Consider the following 27,009-nt stretch of genomic DNA (forward strand, 5'->3'; position numbering starts at 1 on the left):
TTCTGAACCTTGGGGTTAGCACATCTTGGAGAAATACAAATCATAAACTGAATATCATACAGTAAAATGTAAGAAGTTTGTGAAGTATTTCTATGCAGTGAATCTGACAGATGTTATCTATGGGCAGGTAGGAATGAGTTTGTATGTATTCCATCTCACAGGGGAAGCATAATATAAACATGGTTTGTTTATGTTGCAAATACACCAGGATTTCTGAGAATCAGGTTATTAAAATCGTGTTTTCCATTTCTCTTGATGTTAGCTACTGCAAATGCAGAGTGATAAAGAAGGGCTGAGTTATAGTCTGAGTCTAGTGGGTTATGAGATCTAAATGTATCTTCTGAAAGTATTTGATAGTCTGTATGTGTGTGTTTGTGAGTGTACATGTATATCACTAAAACACTACCTTAGAAAGGTAATTTTTATTTCCTCTCCCCTTCATATAACTCTTTCAGATCTTGTGGTGTTAGCTGTAATCCTAAACTGAGCTTTCCTGAATAGAAGAGCTCAAAGCTGTCACGTATACTCTGTCCTGAACATTATCATCTGTGTTTATTTAGTTATCTGGAGACACAAGGTAGTAAAAGGGGACAGTTGTAACATTGATTTGGCAGAAATGTAGTAGGATAATGAACTTCAAACAGAAACAGTAGCTCTACAGCACCTCAAAGGCAACTGGGCTTGTTTGAAGTGTAACTTTCATTTAGAGCACTAGATCTGGATCAGCAAATCTGATTTAGTTTTCAAAGTGACAGTCACACTTCAAACAAGCCCAACTGCTTCTGAAGTGTGTGTGTGAAGATTAGGTAGCAAATCTTTCTGTGAGACATGCTTGTAGTAAATATTTTAAACATAACTTAAAAAAAATCTCTGTGTTTGCCCATTTCTGAGTTTTCATTTTTATGGAGAAATACAGATAGTGTTAGCTGGAGTCATCTAAGTTATAGAACTAAATTAACAAAAGTGGCTTCTAGTTCATATATTGTGTAATGTTTATGTGAGGTGATCATATGCATACACGAGTAGTTCTGGCAAGACATGCAACAAAACTCAGGAATGTGCCTACATTTTTCATCAGAACAGATACCGCACCAGTTTTTGGAAGTCACGGACTAGACCCCAATTTTGGGGTACAGTCCTGCTGGTAGTCATGCTGTTCTCTGGTAGTGCACAGGCACTACCCATGCCTGAAGGACTAAATAACAAGATGTGGACAGAAAGGCGTGAATGGCCTGGGCTCTGAGTAGAAGCACCCTCTGGACCACCTGTCCAGTAGGCAGCTCAAAAATTTATAGCTAATGAGGCCTTATTTTGATGTAACTTCTTTATTTATTGAATGCAATCACTGGAGTCCTGCTGAGCTCCTGATAAGCAGTATTTTTTATTACATATTGAACTACTTCTTATAGCCAAGAGTACACTATGTATAGAAGATGTAATTTATAATTTTTTTTCTCCTCTCATGAACACAGCACATTATTGCACATCAGTGAAAACATCCTTTCATCAAAATTTCTGATTTAGTGTCCTGTTTTTCTGAAGTCATCAAGACTCTATTATTTTTGCTGACTCAAAATAAATAAAATCCTTTAGGATAACAAATATTTTTATTATTATCACTATTAACTACCGGACTTTATCAACTTCTTTCTTTAGAGAGAAAAAGATAAGTTTACTCACTACATTTTCAGAATTGAAAAACTGTGATGTGTTTTACATCAATTATCCTGTATTCTTATAAAAAAAAAAAAAACAGAAAAAGCTTTAAAAGACTTTAGTAGTGGGTGAGAGCATATGGATGAAGTTGCCAATGTCTGAATGTTAACATCATTTTAAGATGTTTTATTATTCCTTTATCTTTAAAATGTGAGGCACAGAGGCTAGTCAGATCTTTGTTGGTTGTGCGGTTTCTGATGTAGAAAATGCCATTCTTTAATTTGGTGTTCCTGGCATATATTTTTCCTCAGGACAAAGTCTATGTCAGTAATTACCAATTCATTTTTAATTACCAATTCATCAAATTTCTTGATGAAGAACGTCTCAACTAATGATATTGTTTTCTCTACTGAAGTTTTTAAATTTCATTGTAATAGTATAGACCAAATGAAAGATTACTGTTAACAATGTCAGTATATAAAACAAGGCTTGAGCAAATTTTATTGTTACTTCTATTGTCCATAAAAAAGCCAAATGTTCTGTTAGATTGCTGGAAAGAGCAAAATTGGGATTCCTGCTTGAGGTACATATTTGTACTTTGTAGATAGTACATAACAGTTTAGACTAATTGGAAAGAGAGCAAATCAACATAAGAAGAAAAAAAGTCATTTGTTTTCAGTCAAAGCATCAATAAAAGATTTCTACAAAACAAACCACATATATCTTACATTTCTTATCAAACAGAAAGCAAATTAGTTAAATCCATGGCTTAAATTAACTCCACCAGAGACACCAATAAAGTGCTATGTGTAAATGCAATTTCATCATAGAAGTCAATATATGCTGTAGTCATCTAAATTAAAGGATCCACCAACAGAAGGTAAAGTAGAATTCACAGTAGTGAAACTGTATATATGGATTCATTGTCATGGACTCAAAAAATGAAAGTATCTTCCGAATGTCATTTATTCTATCTTCATTCTTTGATACAAGACCATAAACCCTTACAGATATTTGTCTGAATTGTCACTGAAAGCTTGTCACTACACAGTTCCTATATAGCCAGGTTTTTTGCTTAACTATTCTTATAAAGGGTTTTCCTAATACGGCCCTGAACTCCCTTAGCTGCAGTTTAACCTGGTTATTTATGCCCCATTCTTAATGCACACAGAGAATAATCACTCTTGTCATTATAACAGACAACCTTTTACTTATTGGAGCAACAATACTTCATCCCCGGTTAAACTTCTCTTTTCTAGGGAAAACAATCTGTCCTTTTTAAACCATCTTACAGACACCCTCTTCCCTGCATTTCATTATATTCTCATTTGAACTTCCTGGTATTCATCCTGACTCTGGTCACTTGTCTTCCCCAGCAACCAAACCACCCCATACTGCTCCAGTTGAATACTAGCACCTAGAAGGGTGGGATAATTACTACCAATTTATACTTGTTATTTCCACAATTCTGTTTTGGGGGGCAGAGTGAGGGGGGTGATTGCCACCAGTGATGCCAACTGTAAAGTGATCCCTGATAGCTAAAGTTGGGAATTTTATTTACTTCTCTCTAACAAGCTTTAGTTATACTGGTCAGACCAGAAGCAGACTCCTGTAGTGTAGGAGAAAGAGTTTTCCCAATTGCCTTTATAGAAGTCCTATATAGAAGAATAAGGAATTCAAAGGTGTAGTTCTTTTCAACCCAGAAGAGATATCTATAGCATGTTGGGTCGATCACATCCTACAAGTGCCTTTATTCCCCTTTGGTGCTCTTGGGTGACCAGCTTGGATATAGATTTTAATACAACATACCTTTCAAATTAGGTGAGAGGAATCCAACCCAGAAAATCTAATATTTGCATATGCAAGCATCAGTTAGCACCTCTTCTTACCAGGAAGAAGATCAAACATAGCTTATGCGAAGAGATCCATTGATGGATGAGGTCAGTTAGTAGACACGATTCTGTTTTTAGCTTGACAAATCTTTTTCTGATAAAATGAAGAAAAACCCCAACTTTTTAACTTAATGATTTTTTGTTAGAACCAAGTATATATAATATTCTGAAGTTTGGGGGTTGTTATTCAAAATAATAGAATTAAGGCTGTGTACATTTTCTCTGTCCTCCTTTTCTAAAATATTTTACACACTGAGCAAATTCATAAAAAAAAAGGGAAACAGTGGAAAACAGTCAAAATATCAGATACTTTTCACTTGATTTTATAAAGTGATGAAAAAATTACTTTTTTTTAGTTTTTAAGTATATTTAAAATATTAAATAATTTAATGTCAGTTACTTAGTATGCTATTTCAAATTCTGAACGGGGAAAAATATGATTTTACTGTGGAAGGAAGGATGTGTTCTGAATCAGAACAGCAGACTTGTTGACCTGTTATTAATAACTGAATGGGTGATCATGGATAAAATTTACCCAGAGACAATGCCAAGGAAGAAGAGAAGGAGGCAAGTGTCAGAGCAGTATGTGTTACCCAAAATGAGGGAGAAGGAAAGGTCACGCTGTATTTTGTCAAGTTTGCCTGGAAGAAAACAACAAGATGCTGTGCAGACAAAGAAGTCAAAGCTAGAGAAATAAAGAGTTTGAAAAGTGAGTCAGGCATGCTAAAAGTCAACCAGACTTGTAAGCTGGAATTGGCACCAAAATAAGCCGCGCATTCCTTACCAACATTATAAGACAAGGCCTATTCTGTTTACTGGTAACTATGTGTTGCTTCTTACAGTCACCCTTCATATATCCTCTCTGTCAGGATTTATTTTAGATTCTTTCTCAGGGCCATGTACTGACCTCAATCTGCCTTACAATGAGAGTTCTATGTATGTGTGTATGTGCTGAAGCCATTGTACAGTCTGTAAAGCGCTTCAATAATTTGCATATTGTCCAGGGTGATTTCCTTTATAACTTTGTGTTTATTTTAATTTTGCAAAACAAAATGCAGGATGATAAGCATAAAATAAGACTGAGCTGACAATAGGAGGTTGTAGTTTTGTAATTCAATACAGCAATTTATTCTTCACTTATGCTACTGCTCTGTGACCATTTCACATATTTAATATTTAAATATCTGGAAAAATATCCTTCTGATGAATTAGGATAAAATCAATCCAATTTTCCATAAAATTATTTTATAAAGTACTCATGGTCTGCCATTTTAGACCATATTTTGCCTTTTTCTCTTTATAGTGGCTATGTAAGAGCCACTAAGATCACACCTGAAGAAAAGCACCTTATTCCTTGACTGTGAAGGCATGGTGTGAGTCAAAGTTCAACATGATGTGGCCCACCCACATCATATTATTTATTATATAATTTACTACTAGTGGCCAGTTTTCTTGAAGGGGTTAAAAAAAAAAAGCCCACTGCATAAAAATGGGGAAAAAGGAGACTGATTCAATTTGGTTTACATTTGTTTGTGGAGAAGTACAGAAAACTCTCCATGCAAACAGCATCATAGTGAAAACTGATCTGATAATATTTTTAAGAGACTAATTCAGAGACTAATATACAATTTTGAAAGTATAGCTTTTTTATGTGTGAAGAGACCAAAATTTTAGTCCTGAGATCCAAACGGATTTCCTGTTCTTACCTGGGTCCTGTTACAATGCAGTATTTCAGGGTACATGTTTTCCAGCCTAAAACTTGTGTGCAAGTGAACTCTCATTTTGAGCAGAAATGTAAAAATAAACATTTCAGAAGATTGACACTAACCCACATATTTAAATCTTGCATTCAACCTGAGCTAGAATCAAGGACTATTATTATGGCTCTTCTGTAGTAAGAAGATTGAGTGAATTACATTCAGAATTTTGTAGTGTTTTGTCTTCTTAATGGGAGTCAACAAGTTGAAATTTATGTGCCAGTAATGGCAAAGTTGCTAAAAAGAATCCTTGGTCATTTAAAAAGCATAGAGAATTTCCAACATTTCCAATGAAGAAATAATAAGAAAAGAAAGAAGGTACAATTTTTTTTACAAAATTGGATTGGATGAAAACAAAACCCTGAGGGAATTGTAGTAGATAATAATTTCCTATGTTCAATGAGTTACATATAAATTTGTGGGAAAGCAAATTGCTTAGCATAGCTTGTGTTGAATGTAAAATAAAAATGATAAAGCCTTACCATTCTTCCTTCATGCAGAGGTTAGTTCACTCATTCATTCCTGAAATGAGCTGTGGTTCAAAGATGGAAAATCCAGAGAAGGAGATTTTAAACCAAATTTCCGCAGCATCTCTGAAATGGAATTTTATGGATTTGGTTTTTTGTCTTACAAAATTTCTCCTTTCTTTCAGTAGGTTGGGGTTTTTGGGGGGGGGGGGGGGTGATAAGAGACTGTTTGTATTTTCATTTCAACTGACTGTACTGTATACACATGCTCAACAGTTAACCATTGCAGCTATGAGGTCTCATAATTTTTGTGGCATACCCTCAGCTTGCAGACTAGCTATATACATTTTCTGCATATTTGGTCACAAAAAATAAACCTCGCAGGCCTTTCCTGGGAACAATAAGCAAAGAAAGCAGCATTTGTTAAGCCAATCCCTGGAGGCAGAGATTTAATGGTAAGAGAGCTGTGGTATGCCTCCCCTGCGCAGTCCTGCTGCCAACACATCTGGCAGGGCTGTCAGCCTGCCTGTCCCGATGGCCTCGCGCTCTCCCAGGCACCCTCCAGCCTCTGCTCTGACTGTATCTCAGCTGCTTCACCAGGGGAAGTCCTTGCCTTTTTTTTATTTGTAATGCCTAGCGATCCCTTCGGTGGCTACAAATTTCCGTTGAATTTGTTTTCAAGCCTTCTGCCCTCTCCTCAAATATAAACATTGGATAAATGAAGAGCTGTCATTTTGAGTCAGCTGTTTTTCAGTCAGGCTGAGTGTTATAGCCCAAGTATTAAGACAGAAAGAGAAACAGCAGATAAGATAGGTTCTGAGATTATGTTTATTCAGATGGCAAAAAAAATGCTCTTTCTTGGGTTGTTTATCATGAAAAAAATTTGTTAGTGTCCTGATGTCATAGTATAGTATAAAACCAGTGCAATCAACTGAATAATTTTCATACAGTTTTAAGTCACTTCGGTTCTTAATTAGCTTATAGCTACACAACTTCTACATAAGCTTTGAGAGTGCAGTTGTGCCTGTCAAATCATATTAGTTATGCAACAGATACTACCTTCAGGGCTCCCAAAGTATGACTGACCATGCAAGATTTCTGCTGCAAACAATAATTCCAGGTGACAGTATTCCCTTGATCCCTGTATGTATAGGAGGGAATTGCACGAGCAGAGGTTGTTATCATCACATGTTATTTATTAGATAACTGGGTGAAACAGAAACATGCTTTGCTTCTGACCTGTGGGAGAAACACGTTCCCTGGAGCGCTACATTGTCGTATCTCAGGGATACCTTGGATGAAAAGGGTATATTTAAAATGAGTTTTACTTGTAGTTTTGGAAGCATGAGTTGAAAAACAAGTTGTTGTGAGGTTTTATCCTAGTTGGTAATTCATCAAAGCAGATGTGACAGAAATAATCATTTGTAAAGCTCTAGGGCAAACTCAATTATACTTTGAGACTTTCCCTGTAAAAGGCTTATGATACAAACACCAAGAAAAAAAACGCCTCTTTCTGTCGTCATTCGATTCAGAGAAGTCAAAACTCTTGGCAACTGAGCCATCTCTAGTACTTCAGATGAAGAGAGAAAGTTGGCCACTTTAGCTCCAGAGGTACGAGGAGGTGACTGCTTGTTGTAAATGCTAGTACTGCAGATATGGCAAGAACACAGAGGAATTTCAGAGCAGCAACAACTGAATAATTAAAAGGGTTGAAAGGGCTGTGTCAGTGACTCAAGTAAAAAGGTCTAAAATACTGGACACAGGTAGCCCAGCTAAAGTGGATGCTAATAGTTATTATAAATATAAGCTGAAGATATTTTGAGGCTGAGAGGACAATGTGTTAGGTATGGGACTCTGGGAGCAGAATTTTGAGTAATGATTTGTTTTTAAGCAAACAAAAACTTAAGCTGATGACCAAACAAAATTTCCCTGAGAATAAGCTCCATGCTGCTCAGCGAACTAGTAGGAACTCCCATTCCTTAATTATTTGAGATTATATTGACTAAAGCATTAGGGACTGTACTGCTGGTAGCAGACTTGCCTTAGCACAGCAAAGAATGTACAATTTGATAAACTCGTATCTTTTTCCATTTCCAAGGAAAGCAACAAAAGCACATTATCAGACTGCTTTGCCTTACTGTAGTTAGGAACTGAATCTGTAAGTCACCAGCTGATACTTGTTATCCTTTTCACCACCTGTCACCCATCCAGACGCCCAAGCATATGCCAAAATGTCTATTTTAATTCCAACTGAAACAATACAAAGAAATTAGAAAATATAAATAACAACAACATACTACATAGATTGCACAGAAAGTTTATTCTGTGAGATTCTGAAAGTATTACAGACACTTACCCATGTGTGTAAACTGTAAATTAGTAGCAAGAGTTCCATCCTGTAGTGCTATAAAGTTTCTCTTAAGAGGAATATGAAGAAAAAAAAAAGTGTATGTGTGGTTTTGTGCTTCAAAATTCCTATGCAATCTGACTTGAGATCGTTAGCTTTCTATTAAATATGATATTTTCATTTGGTGTGTAACTTTAATTATAACCTTAAGGACAGGAGGTTTTTTAACAAAATTCTGGACAGAATAACACTGCTGGACTAGCAGTTTCTGAATCCTAGAGTAAAACCTACAGGCAGAAGTTTTAATGATATTTTTGAAAAGTGAGAGAGGTGTTTTAAAATTTAAAACATTTAAAAAAAATAAAAAAGCTAAGTTAAGGGCTTTAACATGAAAGTATGCTGCATAGCCTTACAAGTTCTTGATCACTAGGGTATAAGATGAAAATACTGATTAGGAGGTATGTCACAAAACATCACTACATGGTTCATGTGATCAATAGCTGATCTCTAAAAGAAAATCCACTGAGGATATCAGAACAACACTTTCCTTACTACCATGTGATTTGCATGGAGGTTTACTGTGAATCCAGTTCCAGCTGCTGAAAATGAAAAAACAACAACTTAGTTACACATTGTCAGACTATCACTTGAAATCTATTTGAATACTTTTTAATATATTATTAATAATACCATATACCATTAACTATTTAGAAACTTGATTAAAACAGAATGAGCCTAGCAATACCTACGAAACTTCTGTTGAATGGCACTTTAGTTCAGATAAAAGCTGCTTTAAGCAACTCAGGGGGAAGCAGCAAACTAAGCCCTTTTGAGATCATTGCTAGCTTTTGTCTTAAATAAGTAGATTTAGTCTCAGCTTCATCCTACTGGCTGATAAGATAAACCACCTGGACATGTTTTTTTCTTAAACTGCTTTCTTTTTTGGGGGAGGGGGGAATTAGGAATTACTTCAGTTTAACTCTGGCTGCTTCTAGGTTCTTTTAATCACTGACTATTTTGGTCAAACTAAAATTAACTTATTATTTTAAAATTTGTATATTTCTTTGTTAAGCAGCGATGCTGTTCGTGAAGACATCTTTTTTTTCTGACACATGATCACAAATTCTAAAGGCTTTTCATATTTTGCCTCACTGTTTACATGAGACATGTAGCATCTTTTTGCTGTAAAGGATAAAATTAACCACTACAGTTCTGTATATGTTGTGCCTGTCAAAAATAAACACATATGGCGTAAACCCTTTTCATTACTGAAATGAATGACAAATCTGTGACTGCCCTTTGTACAGGCAAAAATTTATGTATATATTTGAAGAGTAACAGCAATGGTAAAATCAAGACATTTTAATAGGAATTTTTACAACTGAAAAATGTGTTTTTCAGAAAACCTATTAGTTGCATGTATAAAACTTACCATCAGGAGCAACTTAAAATCCAGTTTCATTTTATGTTGTTGTTTCATAGGAAACTCACTCCAAACTAACAAACACGAATACTGTTGTGACTCATCACAGCCTTTCACTATAATACCCAATACATTTTAATAGTTAAATTCAAATATCAAGTAAAAATAATGAGAGTATTTTTTTTCACAACACACATATTACTTATGTTAATCTGATATTAGATGGATTTTGATCAGTGAATACCTGATATATATATATATATATACCTGCCATATATATACAGATATATATATATGTATACACCTACTGTATTGCAATGGTGCCCTACAGAGAAGCAAGAACACTCGCTAAGTGGATATGTTGAGTTGAACCTCATTATGCGTGAAATGTGGTGTCTCTGTTGCTATGAAATAGGCCAATTATGTTCTTCTGGTGTGGTTCTGATAGCTTATGTAGTAGGAATGTCACCATCACCTTGAACCTTCTTTTGTTTCTAAACTTAAATCAGTGTTTTCCATAGGCACTTTTTATTAGATATGCCTAGACTTTAAATGGTTTTGGTAGATGCTGATGCTTACATATACTATTTCAGTTTGTATTGATGATTTTAAATATTATTTAAATCCTCAAACTGTAGAATGCATACGGATTTGATTATTCTAGTGCTTACATCTTGAGTAACTTCATATATAATTTTATTCCACAGGAATTTGCTGCACTGACAAAAGAATTAAATGCATGCAGGGAACAGCTGCTTGAAAAAGAGGAGGAGATTTCAGAACTGAAAGCTGAAAGAAACAACACAAGAGTAAGTATACAGCAGACCTTTTCTGGATATCATGTATTTGTAAAGAAGGAGGAATATACTTACATATAAATTTAGATCTTCATTTGTATAAATAAGAAGACAAAATTCCACCCTTTTAATAAGTACATGAGACTTGTAAGGTTCTAAGTAACAGGATGTATCTACTGTGCTACAGTCCTGGAGGAAACAAGCGTATGTGTTAGCAAGATATATTACAAAAATAGCTGATTTTGTATATAACATGGTAAGTACATTCAGTTTAAATGTTTTCTAAAGCAAAGGACTCATGCAGCCTTCTAAGCCCCAGGCCCTGCTTACATAGCCCGCACATATCCTCATCTCTTATCAAGGCAAAAGGCAAGGTTACAACAGAGCCAGCTTTCCCTTGTGGTACAAAAGGTGTACAGAATGGTTTTCAGAATAAAAAAATTAGCACATGCAGGTGTCTGGGCAAAGGCAGAAGTGATCAAATGTGAGAGGGGAATGGAGGAGACTTTATGGGGTGTGGAAAGGTGTGAGAAAAGAGATGGAGTAGTCCCAGACCAGGCAGGAGTCAGGCTGGTCATGAACATGTGGAATAGATTTCAGAGAGGTTGAACACCAAGGATGTTTTCTCATATACATATTTCATTCTTCTGTGATCTGGATAACTCCTCCTGTTTTCCTCCTCTCACTAAACTAAAAGCACTTTGCTCAGATAACATCTTTCCTTGGTCAGCTAATTTGCATTCTGAAGGAAATCTAACAATGTACATGACAAAAGAACTGGGAGAGGGTCTTTCTCCCTCCTTTCTTCTGTCCAGCTATAGCACCAGGGTGCCAAGAAATCCAAGGAAGGACAGATGATACAGATGCCTACAAAGAGGCAAAGCTGCCCCATCTACCTCCATGCTAGCTTGGAGGTGCAGGAGATGATCACATTTAGCACAAAAGACTTAGAGGTGATGGGTTTGGGAAATGTGATGGGAGACATAAGTGAGACCTACTTTTTCTCCCACGACTCTCATACATTCTAAACAGTCCAAAATTACTTCCACAAAAATAGAATTAATTAGTGGAGAAGCATGTAGGAATAGCACTGCATTTTTTAGATTTAGCAAACCATCTCAACTTTCTGAAGCTGCTTAAATTATCAGTAACTGCTACATGTATCAGTTATTTTAGTATTTAAGGTAAAAATACAAAAGTCAATGAAGAAAATCATTTACATAGACTAAAGAATACTTTTTGTTAATTTCCAGCACAAACTTTTGAATACAGAGATGTAGTTAAAATATACACTCAATTGTACTTGTTCAATAATCTACATATACCCATTCCTGCACAGAACATCCTTCCATTTGGCTTCCTTTACAGAAAAAATACCATGTAAACTAAATTTGCAGTGTCTCAGTTGTCCTAGGTTCTTCATAAGCATGTGCACAAAACTGCCTAGCACAATGCTTTATCCATTTCACTACAAAGCCCATTGAACACCGACTTTGGTATATTAAAACTGCAGTGTACCAATATTTACTGTGGGTCTGATATGAGCGGTGCAGACTAGCAAAAATCCCAGGACAGCCTAGTAGCCAAAGATAGTCACTTGCCAAACAACTGTGGGAGAAAAGGAAGATGAGTCAACTGCAAGTCATCGCATAAGTCAGTCTTAGCTCTATCATAGGCACTTTCTTTGCAAACGAAGAAGCTTAAAGATCATCCATTGTTATGTTTCTGTGTTATGTAAAAGAAAAGTCAGTAAAAGCTTTTCCAGGAGAACTAATACCAACAAATGAGAGTTATAGAGTGTGATAATCTTCGCGAGAAGTCCTTGCAGTTAAAATTAGTAAACTCTAACAGTGTATTTTCAGAATGAGGATTAAGGTAGGTATTGGAGATGAAAAGATTTAGGCTATCAAAAAATATAGAAAATGCAGGAGATGTTACAGTAAACAAGAGGGAAAGGTATAGTCCAAGTATTAATGGGGAAGGAGAGAGAAAAAATTCAGAGACATGTCTTACCCTGACCTCTGGCATCTTCATTAATAAGTTATCACCCCATGGTGTCATATATATGTTCTTGCCAGGCTCTAAGCTGCCATATGCTATATTAGTTGCCAGAGTTTGCTGTAATAGTCATACCGTCTTCCACAGGCTCCTGTATACTTCTTTTATAGGGAAAGACCAGCATTTTAGATACAAAGCTGTTGTCTTCAGAATACAGTCTCGATGATGTGGTAGTGATGAGATTTCTAGCAACATTCATTGAGAAGGCATTGCCTGTAAAGAGGCACTTTTGCAAACTGAGATTTATGCAAAACAGCATTAATATTTTGTAAGAAAAGGTTGCTCCAAAATTTTTCTGTTAATTAAGCAAAGATTCTACTAAAGTAATAATATTTGGAGGACCACTGATACACTTTTGCAATGAGGAAATTAATTGTCTTTTCTAATATATAAAGTTAGTCCAACTAATGCTTCTTTCTTGCATCCCACTAGTGTTCACACTTAACCCAGCTCTAGCTTGGCTATGCTAGCAAGGCTTACCTGCCCTCCCAGGACATGCTCATGCATAACCACACGTACTGGAACTACTCACTACAACCACTTTTGTCCCAAGTAGCTCTTCCTACTACCTTTAAATAAAAAGGCTCAGTTCCAAATTCTCAGATTGCTGTTTCTGATTTTTTTAACCCAACCTTTTGTCTCCCTGGGGTAACAGCATAAAGATACTGTTTGAAGTACCTACTTCTTCAAACTGAAGATCAGCAAGAAGAAATAAAGTGGCAACTCTGTCAGATTCTGAGTACACACTAGCCTTCTAGCTCCCTTGTACATTTTCAGTTATGCCTAGCTGGCAGTTTTTTCTTTACTCTAGACCCAGACCTATGTGTTTCTTTATTTCTTTGCAACAGTCTTGTACAGGTTTTGCCAATCTCCACAAAAACAAACAAACAAAAAAACCAAAACAACACACATCATGATTTGCCACTCTATGCCAAGCTGCAGTGGCAGACTCTGACAGTAATATGTATTAGAGAGAGACCATGATGGAATTACATTCTTTGGGACCAGTACACTTCAGGTCTCATCCAAAATACCAGGGTTTAAACCTTACCCCAATATTTAATCAAGTTCCTACTCAATCCTTCTAGCAGCATTCTTAAGCAAAGCTTCCTACTGACCTTTTGCTTTTGAATATGTATTTTTACTGCCTATGATAATTAACTTTTTCTGACATATTACAGTAGAAATATTTTCATGTCAAGAACTTAGCTGGCAACTTAATCTGTCAGTATGCGAGGCAAAATAAAAAATGCAGGAGCATACGTTTATGTATTGATTGGTGTGGCATTGCTGACAGGAGGACAAACAGGTTCTCTCTGGAAAATCATTGCATGGGACTTTGAAAACATATACAAAGATATCTTAATAGAAACCGTTATTTCTCTGGATATTCTGTAGCTGGAATGATCACCTATAGCATGCAGAAAACAGCATCTTTTCTGAAGCTGGAACACAGGTCAATGTGATCCAGCATATTATTTAATGGAAATTATAAAATAACACTAATTTGGCTGTGCTAAGTTTAAATTAAAATTGAAAGTTATTTTTGTCTCAATCTGTATTTTTTAAAAGTAGGAAAAGTTTGTAGGATTAACTTATTAAATCAGAATATGATTATGAGGAAATTCGGGGTTTGGTTTGGCAGCTAAAACAAAAAATCTATTATAATACTGATATGGATTAATCTAATTGTGGGTTTTTCACTACAACAAAAAACCAGACACATACATATGCTTTTTCTATACAGCATAAAATGTTACTTAAATTGGTCTGAAATATTTTAGTTCAAGCAGCTTTAGAAACAAGAAAAATTAAACCTATGTTAATGAATGAAACAGCAGTAACAAAGACAGTGTCATCATCTTTTACTTAATACCTCAGGAGCTGAAGCATTTATTAAAGTGAACAAGGCTGGCTTAGATTTAATTTTATTCATGTTTTATTGTCTCAGTTCCTTAGTGAATGGTTTATGAAACATCTTCAATTAGGCACTGCAGTCTCATAATACCCATAGATTGGAACTTCACCCTATATTTTATGATTAAATTTCCCTTTATTGTGTTGGAAAACTACAAATATCTTTTAAAGTATGGGTTTAACTCATTTATTTAGCTCATTTTCTTAGAGGTCCTTTTACTTATATCAGTTTGATAGGTGCTGAAAGTAGATTGGGCACTCTATTTTCTTTTTTAAACATAATGAGTTCTTACTGTTTGAGAGCACTGTACACATGAAAATAAGTATAACTGTTTCTGAAAGTTCTGTAAAGGCAAAAGCATTGTTTCACTAATGTAAATGACAGTAATCTTCATTATTTTTGCCTCAATATTGTGATCTATCTTATAGACACCTGTGTTTCTTCTGTCACAGAAAACAGGGTGACAATAGATATAAATGTAATATATAGTAATTCAATACCTGTATTTTCAGACACTGTAAAATAGTTACTATATTTGTATTCATTACTCCCATAAAAACACTTTTCTTCATTTCTATGACTTTGTATCATTATCGATTATTGCGTTTTCTTTTGTACTTTTGCTTCACATATGTGTGTTTCCATTAAGGTTTTGGGTTGCCAGTGTTTTCTTTTCTGTCTTGGTTGTACAGAAAGACAGACATGGGATATATGCTGTAGTTGGGCTGTAACTTTTTTTTGCAAAAAAAGGCTTTCACCAGTAATTTACCAGTATAGCTATTTGAGGTCACCACGGCTGACCACGGGTGCAAACTGGTTTCCACCACTGTGGAACAATGCTGAAGAAAATTACTGATTTTCTCACTGGCTTTAGAGATAATCTTCAACCCCATGTCTGCTTATTTTACTTGTCTTCTTTGCTTGCACCAGAGATGGAGATTCACTGAACACTGTGCATTCTAAATATAGACTGAAAGGAAATTCAATTTTGCCTGTGCTGATGAGAAATTTTAAGTTGGACCTCTAAAGAGAATTGTCTTCTCAGTGGGTTGCCCCATTCCTCTAAGGAATCCCTTAAGCTAAGTCTGTCTCATTTTAGTAAATCCCTTATCTTTTATATTTTTCCCTGTATTCCATTATTTATGCCTCTCCTTTTCTCTCCATCACCCTCTCCTCAATCTTTAATTTCTCCATTTATTATCCTGCTGTGAACTTTTTTTTTTTTTTTTTTACAAATAGGTTTGTTAAAAAGAAAGAAAGTTAAGCTAACACATTTTGTATTGATTAAAATCCAGGTCCTGTGGTAATACAAACTCTGCCGAGTCATACTAATTTCAGCTTACTGAGTCATCATTCCTGATAAAGAATGTTTTAACTTTTTTTGTTTTCCATATGTAAATCAGTGTCCATGGAGTAATGATGGTATAGTATAATATATGTAGGTAATAACCTACAGCGATGCAATTTATATCATGAAATTTAGCCATGCATTTCCATTTCACAGAAATCACTCACTTCCATAAGTGCTTTGGAAGTGATTTGAGAAATACAGGAAGCTGGCTATATTCTAACAATATTCTCTATTCTTGTTGATTTAGTTCTAATTAACATTTTAAAGATGCTTCATTCACTAACAAAATATGCACTAGAACATTTTTCAGTCCTTGAATGATTATATTTATACATTCTTTATGCTCATGAAGAGTCCAGAGCTCCAGAAACCTTCATCCCATTTAGCTAAGATAGAGTTATCAGCATGGCATCTTAAACATCCTAAAATTTGCCCAGCATAAGAGTAAAATTCACTTGTCAGATTATTTCATAATTGATTGTCAAGCTTATGCTTTCCAGTAGGAAAAGCATAGCAATGATGCGGGGGTGATTCTGTCCCGCCTGCTGCTGTTGATCTTCATCTTCTTTTCTCTGCACGCTGCCTGTCCCTCCGAGTGCTCGACAGCTGTAGCAGCTTGGCACAGTGTGAGGGAGCAGAAAATGCTCAGCAGCCCATGATCTTTCTTAATGCCAGAGTTGAACTGCAACATACTAAAATACCTAAAGCTGTTTCTAACTATTCTCTTGTAGTTTAAATGAACTACCAATATTGTTACAATGTTATTTTGACATGAAATCTGGTGGTCTTCTCACAAATATATGGAATTGTAATTCTTGAATTATATAGGGGGAAAAGTCCTCATCATGCCTCCATGCCCACAAGTTATTGTGATTTCCTTAAGTCATTAAACTTAAACATTGCTTGGACACACCATTATCTTCAATGTCAATTTTATATGTTTATATGTCTCTTTCCCCATCATTGCAGCAAAGGGACACTTCATAGTTCTGTCAGTGTAGTTATATTTGCTCTTCCCAGGGAAGCAAGGAAGATCTATTACCCTTTTTTTAATATAATTGTAGTTGAGGCAACGATGGATAAAATAGCAGTATCATTTCAGCAGAGCAGGGGGCAAGGATTTGCCATCAGGTGCTCAGTCACAGTCAGATGTTCTAACCCTTGGGCTATTCTTCCCTTTCAGCATGTCTGGGAGTAATGTGGCACTGGGAGACCTGGTTAATAATACTGTCTGCTCAGCTGGATTTGCTGTAAGCAGTGCTTACAGAATTTGTGGAGAAATAGAGCTGACTTTTGTTGAAAAGCAGAAGCAAGAAACCTTTACAAGCCAGAAACCTATGTCAGCATGCCTTCTTGAGCATTCTTAGGGCTGATGGTAAGGAAAATTCCGGTGTTCAGAGGTAGTTTCCTGAAAAATGAACCACTGCAAACTGAGTAGCTTGAGTGAATAAGAACAGAAAGAAAAAGCATGAAATGTTCACAAGTAGTGCAGTAATTCTTCATGAGTATTTTGACACTTAGCTGTGACGTCAGCTCATCTGTCTTTATGTAGTAAAATAGGCAACACAATATTTTGTACTTGATTTATTTAACAACTATGAAATATATGCAGACATTGAAATATAGTTTTGTCACCTCTAGAACGGTAATTCTAAGCTAAAGGCAAAATTAGCTTTTGTGTATATTAAATGGACGACTTTCATTGGTTTAGTTTTAGATATTATGCACATTTCTAACATGGCAGTAACTTAACCTAAAGTTAAATATGTTATCTGCTGCTCTACAAAGGGCCAAGGTGCTGCACTCTTCATCCCACATAGTAAACTCCTCCACGATCACCCCATTAGAAATTCTGAGTTCCCACCACTCTGCTCTCTTCTTATACTTGGAAACCTTGTTTAACTTTTTTTCTCTCTTCATCAGTCTCTTCAATCTCTAATCTTCCTTCTGTTAGTAATGATCTTGTCTTTCTTCTGGCCATGCTGACTTCAAATTCCTTGTCAAGATTGTCTGTTTACACCAGTTGAAAATGAGGTTCTAGATGTATATTAGGTTTTTTTCCTGTGTTCCTTATTTACCTCTGTGCTGTAGGTTATGCATAATTCCTTCTGTCATGAAAGTTTTTTCCATGTCAAGAATCCTGTGTCACCACCATTTTTCTTCTCTCCTAAACTAGATTTTCTCATTTTTCCTTTCAGCTAAGACTTGCATGCAGGCTCTCAGAACTCTCCTTTCCAATCATCACAGCGTTTGTCTGGGAGATAAGTTGTTTAGGGTAGTAAGGCATCAAATGTGATAAATCTGCTGAGCATTAGGGCAAAAAATAGTTACCAAAGTTTTGTTGTTCTGGACTGTTTTAATGGGTGTCAGTTTGAGCTTCAGACAACTACAGACTTATGGAAGGAATGGCCACACTAAAAGCACAACTGTGGTTCAACATTTTCCTTTTTTTCCCCAATTTCTCTAGAAATTCATAGCATTTTGACTGGATTTAGACTCCAGATGTAGCTATGATGCATTGAAAAGTTTCTGCATAAAGAAAGGCAGACAGGACAGATAACAGAGCAGGATGAGCCAGGCTCTAACGGGAACAGCCAGCAAGTGGGAATGACTGTGGAGAGATATAAACCCACAGCATAGATTAGAGTCAGAGTCTGGCTACCCCAGGGCTACGGAGTGGGGCAGAGTTGGGCTGCAGAGAGAAGGAAATGTTGCAGCCGCACAGTCTCTTTGGAGAGATGGCGCAGAGAGTAGATTGTAGCATTAGAAATCTACTACACTTTCCTCCAGCTATCTCCTAGATAAACTAGGTGGCCTAGAAAAATCATGAAGTTATATGAATTTAGAACAAAATTCAGAAATTCAGTTCTATTCATGACAGCAATTAACTGTGTATTTAAGTACTGCCATGAACAGAAATACTCTGTAAGTATTTGGAAGCTATTCTGATCTCTTTTGAGTTAAAACCTTACCACAGCCCCGTACTGAGTTCCCGATGGCTCTATGATGACGAAGTCTCTTTGAATTTGCCTGTTACTTTGGACTGCCTCAAATAATTAAAAATCCACCTATATCTGCTGTCAGCCCTGCAGGGATCGGATGACAAAGCTCATGAATTTCTTGCTCATTTGCCTTTGATAAATACAGACCATCACCTGAATTCAGAAATGGTAGAAATACCCTCCTTTCTTGAACTGGAGTCATTACAATTCTTAACATATTGACAATGTTTGCATATGTGTTCACTATTTTTTGTAAATAATGGAGCTATTGTAACATAATAACCAGCTGCAAATACAGACACAAGAATCGTATTTGAAGCAAAGATAACCTCAAACCCTAATCATTTGTGACTTAATAGCAGTATATTACAACTGTAGTGTGATTACACTCTGATTTTGCTCTTCTATGTCTATAATGTAACAATGAGGTCATTATGTGACTGAGAGTGACTATGGATTACAGATAAATATGTATCTTTACTAATAGTAGCTATATTAAGAACCACATCGAAGGAGAAATAATAAACAATTATAATAAACAATTATCCATGGTAACTTTAAAATTTCCAGTTCAATGACTTAGATATAATTGTATGTTGTGATTACAATACATTTAACATGCATTGTGATTCATGAATTTAGCTAGCCTCCTTTAACCTTACAGCTAACCAATTGTCTTTTATGTTCAGACAGTAAGAACAGCAATGGTAGCCCTATGAAAGTATAGACAAATGGGGAATTTTCTATACAACATCAACGTATCGTTTTAATTTTTCATTTAACCTCTGAGTAATGAGGAAAAATAATTATCATATGTTTTTTACAATAGGTTATTTACAGGTTATTTTACAGATATTTAGAATAGCCTGAAATTTCTCTTCATGGACCTTTTTGTCTTCCATCATGTTTGCAATACAACAGAGACAATGAACATTTTAGAGTACATGCAAGTGACAAACGCCATTAGATGTGGCATTTAGAATGAATAGTCTTAAAAATGTAATAAAATAGACTGTTTACTTTTACATATTTTTTAAAGTAACTTCCAGAATAAATTGAAAATATATTACTGTTAGGGTGAATTCATTATAAACTTCTTCAGTATTTTTGCATGATGCTTTAGACTGGCCTTGGTTGTTATTTGGTTGTTAATGCTCATCAATTACTATCACAAATAATATCATAAATATGTACTTAATTTAGTTAAATAGTGACTCTATGCTGAGTGATTTGTTGTTGTCGCTTTTCATAGCAGAGTTTTAAGTGAAATCATGAGTAGATCTCCTATTTTTCTATTTATTCCATCTGATTTAGAATCATGAAGTGTTGTCAATAATTCCAGCAGTCTCTCCTACAATGAGGTTGCCAAGAAAATTGCCATTTGTTACCATGCACTTTGTAGTTAGTATTTCCATGGCATTTAGGTGCGCAAAAATTAATAACCTTTTATATCAAATCCAATAGCTGTTACTGGAACATTTGGAGTGCCTTGTCTCAAGACACGAAAGGTCACTGAGGATGACAGTGGTGAAACGGCAAGCACAGTCTCCCTCAGGAGTTTCCAGTGAAGTTGAGGTCCTCAAAGCTCTGAAATCTCTGTTTGAGCACCACAAGGCTTTGGATGAAAAGGTACAGTATGGGAAAAAAGCTTACTAAATACACTCTTTACCTTACTTAACTGTGCCTTATGATGCAGCAGAGCAACAGTATTGTTTATTTACTTCTTGGAATATGTCCTGTACTTACAGCATTTACATGTGTCCAGAGAAATCCATAAGAATGTATGACCAATAGCTGTAATGCACTTCAGGTCGCTTTAGCTATCCTTTGTAGACAATACTACTGACTTTTCAAAATAAGCAAATCTCACCCCTACAAGATATGCTTCTCCTATTTAGCACTAAATAGAGAGGACACCTTGGAATTTATTGTCTGTACAACATGCTTTTAAGTTATTGCTGAGAAAATGCAGGTATCTCAAATTTTAAAAATACACAGAGTAAAAAGGCAGAATGAGATGTTTCTAACTACATAAAGGAACTTGCCTCCTAAAAATTTTCAGGAGGAAAACCTCCTAAGTTTCAGAGATGTTTTTTATCATTTACTACATAAGCACAGCATTCCCTCTACAAATAGGGTAACCTAAAATAAGTGGTAGATACTTTGTTATCAGAGGTAATGAAGGGCTTATGGAATCAAGATAAAAACCCCTGGTGATAACTGCATCTAGTCATGCTAATTAAGAGGCTCTTTCCACTGGATTCCTCATGTGTCCTGTGCTGGAAGGACTCCTTTGTGTGAATGAAACTTTGTACAACTATGAGGTATCATCTTGAGCATTGCTTACATGAATGCAGAAATCCAGTTCATGTCTAGAAACAATACGCTCAGAAGATGATGTATCTGAGTTAGTAAGTGCCTCAAAGCTACACATGCAGGGAGCACGTGAGAACCATTGCCTACAAGCAAAGAACCCTGTTCCTTGTAGGGTCTGTCTTGGCTGATTTGCTTGGGCTCATCGCTGCAGCTGAGTTGCTTCTCCGAGATGGTTGGGTAAGCAGGGGAGACACTGTGCAGCACAGCATCTGAAACCATTGACTGCACAGTTGAGCTGTGTTGTGTAGAACTAGTTCAATCGTCTCACAGTAATAAATTTAACTTTTTTAAATTCAGAAATATACTCAGAAAGTTGGCTGTATTTAAGGAGCTATTGTTAAAAGAAACAGCTTTATGAGAAGGATAGCTGTAGTTATATAGTAATATTTATTTTTCATTGGTAATAAAGGTGTGAAACACTGGGTTATAAGTCATACTGGGTTAAATATCAAGTTCAAAGTTAAATGAATTTAAGGAACTTATGTGAAATCAAAACTTATTTTGTGTTTAGGTATATCTCTTTAGTTATATGTTCTATTCAGTTGCATATCATGAAAGCATATTTAAAGAAAATCTAGAGAAGGGAATATAATGACTTCTACCCACTGTAAGCAATTAATTGTAATAAGATATTGGATGTCATTAAGACTTACAAATTCCTGTATTATTAAAAATATCTTTTGAGAATCGATAGGGTTTATGGTCTGAGCTTTGATGTTTTATCCTACAATTTAAACATTGATAAAACTGTAGAGTAGGGAGCTCTCCTGCTTTTAAACTTTTTGACACTGTGCTGGATAAATATGAGAAATAAGAAGAACTGAACTTTAAATAGATTCTTATTATTCAGCAGTTATGTACTTCTTACGTATTTTCTTTTGTGAAGGTTTTAGTGTTTAGGTACTATGCAGTTAATTTTACATGTCATTTTGAAAATTATTGTACAGAATTAGATTGAAGCTAAATATAATATTTTGACCTATATTCTTGAAAATTATATTTTTTTTTTTTTAAATGTAACAAACAGGTTAAAATCAGTATTCCGTTCATTTAAAAATTTTGGAGTGACACAGGTACACATCTTACGTATATAATGGTCTCTGACCCAGGAGTGGTGATAATTATCAGTGTAGAAAAATCAGCCATCTGCAATCATATTAACAGGAGATTTGTTACATTATGAAACAAGTTTTAAAATTGATTGGCCAAAATTACTTTTTTCCTATGTGCTATTCACCTATGCATCTAACCTTTTTTATTTTGATATAATAAATCATATTTTTATTATAAAACATTACAAGGTCAATCAAGGAAACAGTTTAGTAAATAATTTTAAAATACTTTGATATAAATCTAGCACACATTATTTTCAGGTACAAATCCTCTATAAAATTATGTATTTATGTTATAGTGTCTCTCTTTAGAAGGATTAAATCAAAGATGTTTTATATATCATCCAGATACCTGATAATATAATGCTATCACATTATACCACACATTGTCAGCATTATTGGGATTTTGATTCCAAAATAATGGAAGTAAAAAAGACTGCATGCACCCAAATGTGCTAAAAAAACTTTATGACATGTAAGTCATCTATTATACACTTTCTTCGACAGAAAAATTATATAAGTTAGATTTGTTTCAGACCCTTCAGAAATAAGATATTAATCCACCTATTAAAATTCGTTTAAGTTATTCAGAGACTAGTAGAATAATGTTGATTGGACCTCCTGAGGACATCTGGCCCAACCCTCTGCTCAAAGCAGGGCCAACTGTTCCAGGTTGCTTAGGGTCCTGTCTAATCAACTTCTGAGTATCTCCAGGGAGAAAACCTGTTCTGGTGTTTCGCTACCCTCATTGCAATTTTTTTTCCCATAATCCCTAGCTGCAGTTTCCATTGTTGAGTCTTGCACCTGTTCCCTTTTGTGCTGTCACGCTGCATCTCCCAAGAAGAAGCTGGCTTTGTTTTCTCCACATCTTCTGGTTAGCTAGTTGTAGACAGCAATAAGGTCTCGCATGAACCTTCCCTTCTTAAGTTTGACCAGACCCAGCTCTCTCAGCCTCTCCTCATATGCTGTGTGCTCCAGCCCATGACCAACTTGGTGGGCCTTCACTGAAGTCTGTCAGTGTCTTTCTTGTACTGGGGAGCCCAAAACCAGTTGCAGTCTCAAAAGTTCAGAGGGGAATAATCGTTTCCCTCAACGTCCTGACTGAACTGTGTGTCTGGCCTTATTCACCCCTAGGTCTTTTCTGCAAAACTGCTTTCTCTTCCCCAAGCCTATCCTGGGGTTATTCCATTCATAGTATTGGGATGCGACTTGGACTTTGTGTCACTGATCACAAACCTCTGAGCCTTGCAGTCCAGACAGTTTTCTATGCACTGTATAATCCACTTATTCAATTCATATATCGCCCTTTTCTCTACGGGTAAATGGAAGATCTTGCAGAAAGCCTTAGTAAAGACAAAGTAAAAAGCATTCACTGTTCTCCCCTCATGCATGGAGCCGGTCATCTCATCACAGAAGGCAATAAGGTTGGCCAGCTGTCATTTGCCTTTGACAAAGCCATACTGGCTCTTCCCAAACACTATCTTGTTCTTTATGTGCCTGGCAATGGCTTCCAGGAAGATTTGCTCCATAACCTTCCCAACACTGGCCAGCTTGGACTTCCCTGGATCTTCCCAGGATAATACTTGCCTTTCATGATGGTGGACACAACATTTGTGGGTCTTCCACTCATCATCAATCTCCCCTGACTGCCATTACCTTTCAAAGCTGAAAAAGGCCTTACTGTGACAAATTAATCAAGTCACTCAGCACCCTTGGGTGCAGCCAATCTACTCCCTTTGACTTATGTATGCCTTGTCCTCCTGTATTGTGGGTGATGCTTCACTCCCACAGACTCTGCCATTATGCTCAGGGAGTCCTGAGGGTAGAACTTTGCAGTAAGTACTGAGGCAAAACCCCATGATATATGATATACTGATGTCACAGGAAATAAACACTGCCCCATCAGAAAATGCACCCAAAACCGAAGTAGGTTAATGGATAAAGACCAATGAAAACTGTCAAAAGTTCATTGAAAATATATCATGACCCTTTGCAAATAAATAATGAAAACTTTTATGTAATTTTTTTCTTCACAAAAAATGTTGACATTGAAACCAATAATTGAGCCATTACACCCTTGAGAAAGCATAGCAAGAAATTTTCATTAAAATGTTTGCCTTTTAAACTTACAAAACTCCCAAGAAAGTCTTTACAGTCTTCCTAAATGCAATTTTTCTTTCATGTTTTCACTTCCTACACTAAAACATCTCGAGGTGGTGTAACAAGCTCTGCCACTGGTCGTGCAAGGATTGCTATGTACACAGTACAAGAACTACAAAAACATCCTCACTACTGCAACAAAATGCAATGAAAAATACAAAACAGACTGGAAGGTGGAAATATTACATGAAATCTGGACTTTGCCTTTACCTTTTGTCCAAAAGATAGACCACCATAAAGAGATCACGGCCATGATTGCATTATTTAGAGAAAACATGACTGTCATTGACAGTTATTTCAGTGTCTGACAGCTCCTTCAGCATCCCTTCACCCCCTGTAGAATGAAAGCTTGTCATGAGCTTCCCACGCTAGAGAGCCAGTCCTGTCTGGCTGAACCCAATAGGTACATCCTAGTGAGAAGAAGGTAGTAAGAGCATGCTGTTATTCTTACCCCATTATCCATATGAGCTCCTAGCAGTGCCAAACAACAATATTCATAGTCTGTTCTTGCATAGTTGTAGTGTACTTTGTGAGAATTTTCTCTTTAGGGCATGGGGATAATGAAAGAGTTAATTTAGTTTATAAATATTTACTATTTTATGTGTATCTCAAAGAAAACTCATTGTGTCTTCTTGGGTGAGTTGTGTCACAGCAAATGAAATTGATACTGCACTAACTGTATTATTATTATTCATAAATTTTATTTGACAGAAGCTATACATATTTTCAAACATCTTTATATATCTAATTATGCTAGTATTTTTAGAAATCTGAAAACACAGGACATGGGCGGTTCTGCTACGAATACCAATTCTAGATTTTATTCATGTACAAAGTTAAATTCAGTGATTGTTTTTCCTAAGTGTAAGGTTAGGTTACGTCCCACAAACAATGAGCATTGTTTAAAAAATGGGAAGTTTTAAACACTAGAGGTTAGAACTGATTATGACTGGGACCGATGTGAAATTCTGACTTAACATTTCTAATAGCCTTTGCTATTGCATAAAGTCACTTGAAATTTGCAGCTGTATTCATAGGGAGGATACTCTGTGTGGAAACTTCTCTTCAGTTAATCACCCCTCACCTTCTTAATGCTTCAGATCTCAAAGACTTCTCTTACTGCTGCTAAGTAGCTGATACCTTTCTTTGTTTTATTTCATGCAATGAAAAGTTGTAGAAAAAATGTAAGACAGTACTATGAAATATTTGGGGATATTATATATGGATATACACAGAATAGTTTATAATACAGCAAAGATGAGATTTACTAGACGTCATTAAAGTTGAATAGAATATAGAAGACCAGATTAACTTCACGATTAGAATGGCATTGAGTATAGAGTAGATCAGGAAGTACATATTCCTTATATGCAATTCAGGAAGAACAAAAGCTAGAAAAATGGTTATTTTATATATACCATTCTATAGCTATAACTGACTTCTAATATCTGTCTGAACATGTTTATTTTCCTGCAGACATTTTTCCTGTTTTGCTTTAAACTTTGGGTTCAACATTAAAAATGTGCATTTGGAAAGAAGAAACTGTTTGAAGCAACTTCTTCTCCAAATCCATTTTTTTGTCAATTTTTTTCGAAAAGTGTCCAGTTGATCTTCACAGAGGAAAGCAACTACCAGGTGTTATTGTCCTAGCTAAGATTCAAAAAACACTGGTTCTCTTGAGATTAATTCATGGCAGAAAAGTATGCCTAATCTTCTTGCAAATAAAAACAACCTATTCATGTCAACATTGTCACTATCTTTTTATTCATTAGCAGGTAGCTAGGAGAGCTTTTATTCAATAGACTGTTCATGAAAAAAAAGTGATCCAATTCTAGCATGCGCAAGTGTTTTTTAAAAGCTCTTTGTGGGCTGCAGATCTGGAGAGAATGAAGAAAGAATTTGACAGCAAGGAAAAAAGTGGGAAGCAGTTGCTAGGAGACAGAGAAAGATGGGTGATATTTTGCACCGACAGTAGTGCTAACATGACATTGACTGTGTTACATTTCAAGATAATGTGGTTGCATTTAAAAGCCTGAGGAATACCCAGTCATCTGGGCACATGCTGGCTACACCCTCTAACATGGAGAGAGCAACTGTTTTCTGCTGTGTCTGTGGCACTGTAATGGGAATCTGTCCTTTAAAAATGCATATTATAGCATGTTCTGACAGATCAGGTGACATCTGGTTAGTTTTACTTTATGAAACTTTACTTAGAAAAGCTTTACCTAGTGTCCAAGAAAGTAGAAATACATTGAAGGACAAGATGAAATTTGAGTAGTATGTTACTTCTGAAGTGATAAACACAATCTCACTAAGATAATGCTTGCTTCTATGAACTATAGTGACTCACTGTCTTTGACTTCCAGAAAAGAGAAAACAATGCAATATTCTAATAATTAATTTGCATTCATCATATGAAAAAAACAAATTATCACATAAAAATAGTTTGCATTTGTTCCAGCTCCTTTTTCTCTAACAAGATAGTGACCAGGAACAACACCCTTTCCTGCACCTCTCAGAAATGAGGATGGTTCTGTTTGTTTCATTTGCTGTAACATAATTACAAAATTCTTTGCAATACGTTTGTATATGGCTTTTCAGAGGCTTTGGCTGTTGCCCTGTGTTTAGATTCAAAGGTTATTCGATATGAACTTACAAAGCTACAAAGGAAAACATTAATACAATTACCAACT

The 27,009-nt window shown here is 35.7% G+C and overlaps 1 protein-coding gene across 13 annotated transcripts in view; it reads left to right on the forward strand.

Annotated features, from left to right (window-relative positions):
• Window positions 1-27,009, forward strand: part of PPFIA2 (PTPRF interacting protein alpha 2) — a 346,865-nt gene that overhangs the window by 202,792 nt on the left and 117,064 nt on the right. For all 13 annotated transcript variants that reach the window (XM_069773304.1, XM_069773313.1, XM_069773306.1 and 10 more), the window contains 2 exons: window positions 10,250-10,351; window positions 20,133-20,297. In XM_069773304.1, coding sequence (XP_069629405.1) covers window positions 10,250-10,351; window positions 20,133-20,297 — 267 coding nt within the window. The remainder of the gene's footprint in view (window positions 1-10,249; window positions 10,352-20,132; window positions 20,298-27,009) is intronic.

Source organism: Haliaeetus albicilla, chromosome 28, assembly GCF_947461875.1.
Source record: "Haliaeetus albicilla chromosome 28, bHalAlb1.1, whole genome shotgun sequence".
Classification (NCBI taxonomy): Eukaryota; Metazoa; Chordata; class Aves; order Accipitriformes; family Accipitridae; genus Haliaeetus; species Haliaeetus albicilla.